The sequence below is a fragment of the Gekko japonicus genome, unplaced genomic scaffold (assembly GCF_001447785.1).
Source record: "Gekko japonicus isolate JY-2015 unplaced genomic scaffold, Gekko_japonicus_V1.1 scaffold1727, whole genome shotgun sequence".
In the NCBI taxonomy this organism is placed as follows: Eukaryota; Metazoa; Chordata; class Lepidosauria; order Squamata; family Gekkonidae; genus Gekko; species Gekko japonicus.
Window position 1 is genome coordinate 354,410 of NW_015161451.1, and position 7,216 is coordinate 361,625.

At 54.9% G+C, this 7,216-nt stretch overlaps 1 protein-coding gene across 1 annotated transcript in view; it reads left to right on the forward strand.

The window, feature by feature from the left end:
* ACAP2 (ArfGAP with coiled-coil, ankyrin repeat and PH domains 2) overlaps nucleotides 1-7,216 on the forward strand; it is a 45,603-nt gene that overhangs the window by 12,833 nt on the left and 25,554 nt on the right. The window contains exons 5-8 of the mRNA XM_015429069.1: nucleotides 2,168-2,226; nucleotides 4,998-5,181; nucleotides 6,203-6,247; nucleotides 7,018-7,113. Coding sequence (XP_015284555.1) covers nucleotides 2,168-2,226; nucleotides 4,998-5,181; nucleotides 6,203-6,247; nucleotides 7,018-7,113 — 384 coding nt within the window. The remainder of the gene's footprint in view (nucleotides 1-2,167; nucleotides 2,227-4,997; nucleotides 5,182-6,202; nucleotides 6,248-7,017; nucleotides 7,114-7,216) is intronic.

The following is a 7,216-nucleotide window of genomic DNA, read 5'->3' on the forward strand; positions in this document are numbered from 1 at the left end:
TTCTTCTTCTTCTTCTTCTTCTTCTTCTTCTTCTTCTTCTTCTTCTTCTTCTTCTTCTTCTTCTTCTTCTTCTTCTTCTTCTTCCAGCCCCCTTTGAAAGCTGCCTATTCCTCTGGCCATCACAACATCCTCCGGCAGCGAATTCCACATTTTGATCACTGCATAGAGTCGTTTTTCCTTTTGTCCCTCCTGAATCAGTTTCCTTGGATGCCCTCGAGTTCTAGTATTTTGGGAGAGGGAGAAAACAGTTCTCTTCATCAAGTCTCCCCCCCCCCCCCACCCCCATGCATAATTCCAGAAACCTCGGTCACGTCCCCCAAACTGAGGAGTCCCAGAGACTCTTCAGCCTTTCCTCCGAGGGAAGAGGCTCCGGCCCCCAAGTCATCCTTGTTGCCCTCCTCTGTGCTTTTCCCAGCCCTGCGATGCCCCTATTGAGATACGGAGACCAGAACTGCTGCACCACACACCCCTGCAGGGGGCATCACAGTATCAGCTGTTTCACTCTCAGTCCCTCTCCTAATAACCCCTGACACAGAGCTTGCCTTTCCTTGCTGCCGCAGCACTCTGAAGTCGGCGCTCTCACTGAGAGCTCTCTCCACCAGGACCCCGAGATCTTTTCCCCTCTCAGTCGCAGCATGTTCAGGCCCCGTTGGCCTGTACTTCAAGGTGGGACTTCTTGTCCTAACGCGCATCACCTTAAATAAATAAATGAAGTAAATGAACAGTAAAGGAGTCCTTCCCTTTTGCCCCTTCGGCCTGGTGGGACATTGCAGAGGCAAAGCCGGAGTCCTCAGTGTCCCTCCTCTGAGGATGGGGCTTTGCCCTCCTCCCAGCCTCGCTGGCTGTAAACTATAGAGAAATTTGAGTTTGTCCAGCTGGAAAAGCTGCAACCCTACAGCTAGCCTCTGAACATTAGTAGAGTGCCAACCGAACCTTTCCTTTCCCTCTACATTTGTGCAAGATCGCTTTGGGGTGAAGGGTCACTTTGTGTGTGCCCCCCTCCCCCGCTTGGTACATCCAGAGAGCATGCACAGTTTTGGGGGTGGTCTTGGCTGTACGGAAGGTGGATATGGAGCGGGGCTGAGCTGGCCAGCCGGCCGGACTGCAGGGCAGAGAGTTTTGTCTGCCACAGTTGGAGCTAAAAGCCGCGTGTGGCAGAAATCTGCACGGTGGGACTTGACAGAGCAAAGAAATATCTTTCCACGTACTTGGAGTAAGCAGAAGGTTCACAGAAAAATACAAAATGGGGGGGGGGAATCAATTGGGGGGGGGGGCTTGCATAAAATAGAACTTGGGGTTGTTAGAGCAACCCAAAGTGGCTCATAACACACCCTGAAAAAGGAAGCAGGAGGCAGTTGTTGAGGCAGGAGGAGGGAGCAGATGAAGGAGGAAGGGAAACCGGCGGAGGCTCTGAGGTGAGTGGGAGGAGGAGGACGAAAAGACTATAGGGGGGTGGCGGAAAGGTTTGGAGGGCTTTGCGGGGGGGGGGCATGAAACACATCCCAGCACATCAATTGTTGCCAAAATTGTTTAAAATCTTGCATGAATCTATAGTGTTTAGCAGCTCTCCTTTCAGTGTTCCCCCAAATTTCCCCATGGGAAAATTGAAAAAAAAAAAAATCCTCAGACTTCACTCAGAATAACTTAAATGTTTTTTAAGACAAAGTTTTGCGCACTCAAAAAGAGAAAATATTTTTACAGGAGGGTTTCTTCAGTGCTACCTCAAATTGCCCAATTTCTTTTTCATTGGAAAAATGGAGAGAGTCCTCAGATGTTTTCTTGCTGTACATTTTTAGTGTGAAAAAACTTGCTTCAAGAACAGTTTTACTCTAAAAGAGAAAATAGCAGTTTCTTTTCAGTGTTCCCCCAGAATCTCCAAGTTTTCCAGGGCCTCAGAAAAGATAGGCAGGAAGGACACACACACACACACACACACACACACACACACACACCCCGGCCCTCATACCCCTGGGGGGGGGCGGGGGGGGAGGAGGGATTTCCCCTTCCCTGTGTGGGTCAGTGTGTCGTCCCTGGGGTCCACCCTCGAGAGGGGCTGGCCTTGGTTGGAGTTTAAAGGCCAGCTGTTCTGTGATGCGCCATATTATGTTCAACACCGTTTCTCTCCTCTCTCAGTGCTCTTCTCCAACAAGCATTTTTCATGTTTCAGATCCTGTTTGACCAAACGCAAAGATCAATAAAAACACAGCTTCAGACTTTTGTTAAAGAGTAAGTTCACTTTTGTTTGTTTGGGGGTTTTCTGGCAGAGATTTGTGCTGAATAAAGTGTATATATTAAGGTGAAGTGTGCAATCACAAGAAAAGAGCAAGAGTCCAGGAGCACCTTCAAGACAAACAAAATTTGTGGCAAGGTAAATTTGTGGTTCCTTCCCTGCCACAAATTTTGTTGGTCTTGAAGGTGCTCCAGTAGAGGCAACAGCCTTTCAGTTCATAAATGTTGGCCAAAGGGGTCTCTGACACACACAGGTTATAAGCATTTTATGAATGAGACAACTTCCCACTCCTCTGGCACGGAGACCGGTTTTTAGCAAGAAGTTGCAGCATAGTGGTTAGCGGATCAATAGTGTTAGGTTTGTGTTTCTTAAAGGGCCCTTGGGGCCTAGTGCCTTCTGGACTGGAGCTCTCTGCCGCCCCCCCCCCTCTTCCTTCAGCAGCCCCTTTATTCCATGGTCATCCAAAGGCCCGACTGCTTCTCTGGCTGGTTTCCTGCTCTGGATAGATTTAAAGAAATGCTCATTGTTTTGTCTCGATGCTTTTAGCAATTCGCTCCTTAACTTCTCTCTTTGCAGTCCTAATCATTGATTCACGCATCTTTTGCCAGGCCCTGGGCTCCCTTCCACTTACTTTCCGTGTGTAAGAACAAAAGGCCTTTTTGCTTTTTGTGGCTTCCTTGGCATGGGTTGTTAAGAACGGAGGCCTCCTTTTGAGACTTGGCCGTGCCTCTCCTAATCCGGGGAATGCATTCGATCTGGGCTTCCATTCGTGTGGCTTTAAATAGCTCCCAAGCGTCCTCTGTGGATCTGGCTCTCTTGTGTTTCCCCTTCAGCTTCCCTCTAACGATCCCCCCCCCCCTTTTGTCAACCTCCCTCTTTTGAAATCAAACGCTACGGTTTCGGACTTCAGGGGGGTCACTTTCCATTGACCTGAATGCTGACCTTAATAGCATTGTGGTCTCCGTTCCCAGTGGGTGCAGCAGCCCCCCCCCCCCGCGCCACACACTTCTGAGCCCCACTCCAAACCCAGTCCAAGATCACGACGACCCCTCTAGTTGGCTCTGGGGCCGGCTGTTCCGGTTCACGCTCATTTGCAGTGTCTGGGGCTCTCATTTCTTCAGCATGCCTCAGGCACGTGTTTCCCCAGAGTCCGTGTGTGAGGGTCGCTGTGGTGGCCCCCCGTATCATGATGTCACCTGCTTTAGTCACACCTTGGGATCAGCTGGGTGGGCAGTGGCAGCCCTCCGCTCTCAAGTCACCCTTCGGGCCCAGTTTCTCCACACAGGCCACCCACCTGCTGGGGAGCGGATTCCCCTCGTGGTTTCTGATGTGTTTCCCTTCTCTGTACACCCTTCGATACACTCTGCAGCACTTCCCCCAACACATTGTCCCCCCCACCCACTCACCCACCCCCGTCCTGCTTGCCTGCCGGCAGGGCGGAACCTCAGGAAGGACCGTCTCCTGCTGATTGTCCCACCGGCACTCCAGCTCCCCCCCCTCTTGGCTCGGAGACTTCTGGCCCTCGTTGGCACAGAGAGAGAGAGACGCCCGTGGCTTATTTCCCTCCCCTCCCTCAGGGGCTCTCCTTGGCCACCCTGCCCTCACTTTCAGGTTCTGTTGTTTTATCCATTTATCTAGATTTCTATTCCGCCCGTTCCAGAAGGCGCTCCTGACAATTTCACCCGGAGTCTTTACGCAGCCGGCCCTTTGGACTGACTGGTCCCGAACTGGAGGCTCCCCGGCTCCTCTCGGCTTCCCCCCCCCCCCCCCCGGGTTAGCTCAAGAGCCGCTCTGCCACCTTCCTGATATGAATCACCAGCAGCCTGGTTCCCTTTGGGTTCAAGTGAGGCCCGTCTCTTTTGTACGGCTTCGGCTTGTCCCACAAAGTTCCCTGGTGCCCAACAAATCTAAGCCCTAATCCTCCTGGCTCCACCTTCTCATCCACACACTGAGGCCCCTCCTGATCTGGCTGGCCCTGCGCGTGGAATGGGCGGCACTTCTGAGAATGCTGCCCTGGAGGTCCTCGCCTTTTAACTCTCGGCCTGGTAACCAACATTTTCCCTCTAGGAACGTGCGGCTGCATTTCCCAATGTCATTGGTGCCAAGATGGACCATTGCTTTTATTATTTATCAATTATTATCATCTGCCTCTCACACCAAGTCTTGAGTCCTGTTCAGGGCCAGGTGCAGGGTTACTCACCACCACCGGAATTTTCTCTCCCCGGCTGCTTTTTTTCTTGGCTGACTGACAGCCATTTTTGTCCTTGGAATGATCCCCCCCCCCCCGCCGCTAAATCCCTCATGGCCTTGGAGAGAGGCTGCAGTGTTGTATGCGGCTTTTTTTGAATAAGATCAGTTAGGTTTTATATTGCACTTGCTGTTATGCTCTTCTTAGATTTAGAATCCAGTCTCTCAGGGTGCATTGCTTTTTTAAATGGTACTTTTGCTTCTCGTGGCTTTTATCTGATTGTGGGAACCTGGCTAGGAGACGGAGAGTCGTGTGGGTGGGTGGTGCTAGTGGCCGGTGCGGGGGATACCTGCTCAGGTGGACAGATGTCTCCGAACGTGGCTCCCCCAGCTGTGGGCTGGAGCGAAGATCGGGGCCCTCCCGCCCTGCTTCTCCCCTAAGGTGTGAGGGAAGTCCGTGGCTTGTGTGTCTGTGAGCACCTCCCCACCTCCCACACGAGGGACGGGTCCCTCTCTGCTGCGCTTTGCAAGGGCTGGGCTCCGTGACTGAAGGTGGCCGCCCCTTTCCTTTGTGCTCCAGAGACATCAGGAAACTGAAAGATGCAAAGAAGCAGTTTGAGAAGGTCAGCGAGGAGAAGGAGACCGCGCTGGCCAAGAACGCGCAGGTGCCGAGAAACAAGCAGCACGAAGTGGAGGAGGCCACCCACATTCTGACCGCCACTCGGAAGTGCTTCCGCCACATCGCCCTTGACTACGTTCTTCAGGTGAGCGGAGGGAGGCCCTTGGAAGCCGCCTTCTTCCGGGAAGGGGTTCTGTGTCTGTCTGGGCAAAGGGGAGCCAGGGGAGGGGAGGGGGGGTGGCGCGAGGGCCCTTGCAGAGCTGCCGGGCCCATGGCCTCCAGGAGCACTCCTTGGGCAGAGCTGCTGCTGTCTTGGAGGAGAGGGTGGGCCTGAGCATGTGTGCCGGCTGGTGGGGGGGTGTCCCTGGTGACTCGGGAGTTCCCCCGTGAAGCCCTCTCCGGTCTCAGCCTTTGCTCCCCCCCGCCCCCCTCCCCCCAGTGTGGACTGCCTGGGAAATGCGTACACCTCTGCTTGGGCCATGCCGGAGTGGCCAGTGCCTGCCACTGCCGCCTTGCTTGATAGAGAGCCGGGTTCCAGGAATCCTGCTCCGCTGAAGGCTGGGCAGGCAGGGCAGCGGCTCAGGTGACATGTTGGGTCTGGGGGCCATTTCCTTACGAAGGCGCGGGCGGCGGGACCGTGTGTGAAGAGAGCTCCACAGCTCTCCACTGGTTTCAAGGAATTCACTCTGTCCTCTTCCCCCCCCCTTTCCCGGTGGGGGTGTTTGGGTTTGTGGTTTTGCCCCCTGCGTTGACCTTGACTGTGGGTGAAGCCCTCCCTGAAGGAGCCTCAAGAAGATTCTGCAGCCCGGCCTTGACCGGCAGAGTTCCAGTAGGGGGTGGGTGGGTGGGTGGGAACGGAGGCAACACGTGGTGGCAAAATCTCTTGTCAGAAGGGATCGGCCGTGGGTGTGTGTGTGTGCTGGCTTATGGATGAGTTTGGGTGGTTGCCTCCAGAGACGGGGGCTTTTGTCCGGGCGCTCTGGGGCTGCGGGCAAAGCTTGCCACTGGTGTGCAGCCCGGCCCTGTGTCTGTGCCCCCCCCCCCCCCCCCCCGGCTTTCCTTTAACCTGGCTGCGCTGTCGGTCTGGCAGTCCCCGTTGCCTGCCAGGGAAACTCCCAGAGCCACTGTTGGCACAATGAACCAAACATTTGGGTTTTTTCCCCCAGATCAATGTTCTTCAATCAAAGAGGAGATCTGAGATCCTAAAATCAGTAAGTTTCTACATGCAGGGTTGTGTTGTTGTTGTTTTTTTAGTTAAGCTCCTGAGTGGGAATTAATCAGCCAGTTGGGCCCTGAGGGTCCTTGATGCTCGTTAGAGACGGGGAGTGGCCAGTTTGCCCCCGGAAGCAGCTGTCCCTTTTGAGGGACATGTCTCTGCGGCTCCCCCGATGATGGCAACTCTTGACTGGGCCCGGGCTTCGTTTGCCTGCATAATGTCTCCGGGGTCGGGCTCTTGTGTTGGTGGCATCGATGCCCCCGCCTGCTTGATGCTTCCCTTGGGGTGGGTTCTGGTTGATGGCAGTTCCTGCGGCATCGGGGCTGGCTGGGCACGGGGTTTGCCGCTGTCCCTGGCACAGAGGATTGGGGGTGGAGAGGGGTGTCACCCCTGAGGTCCATTGGGCTGGGGTGGTTCTGGTGGCTCCCAGGGGCCTCCGGAGCCCAGTGCGAGGTCTGCTGTGAGCCCTTCCCCCGTGCCCTGTGCCCTGGGAGAGGAGCCCACGCGGAGCGAAGGTGTCACACCCAACCCCGTGTGGGGGCTCCTGATCGAGCTTTGAGCTGCAGGGGTGTTTTGGGGGGTGGAGGGTGGAGTAGTTAACAGAGGAGGTATTTGTAGTTTTTTAAATTTGAAATTGTCAGCTGCCTTCAGCTGCGAGAGAAAGGCGGGGTATGACTGTTCCAATAAACGGAGAGATCACATGGTGCAGTGTGTGCTGTGCGGTGTGGGCCGCTGCCTCCAAAATCTGTCTTTCTGTGCGTTTAGATGTTGTCCTTCATGTACGCCCACCTGGCCTTCTTCCATCAAGGCTATGACCTCTTTAGTGAGCTGGGACCCTACATGAAAGACCTGGGAGGCCAGGTGAGGAGCGCTGCGGGCCGCTGAGGAGAGGGGGGCTGTGGGGGTTGGGGTGGGAGGAAGGCCTGTGGCCGCTCCGGGGACGGGGGCGGGGGGGAGAGCTAGC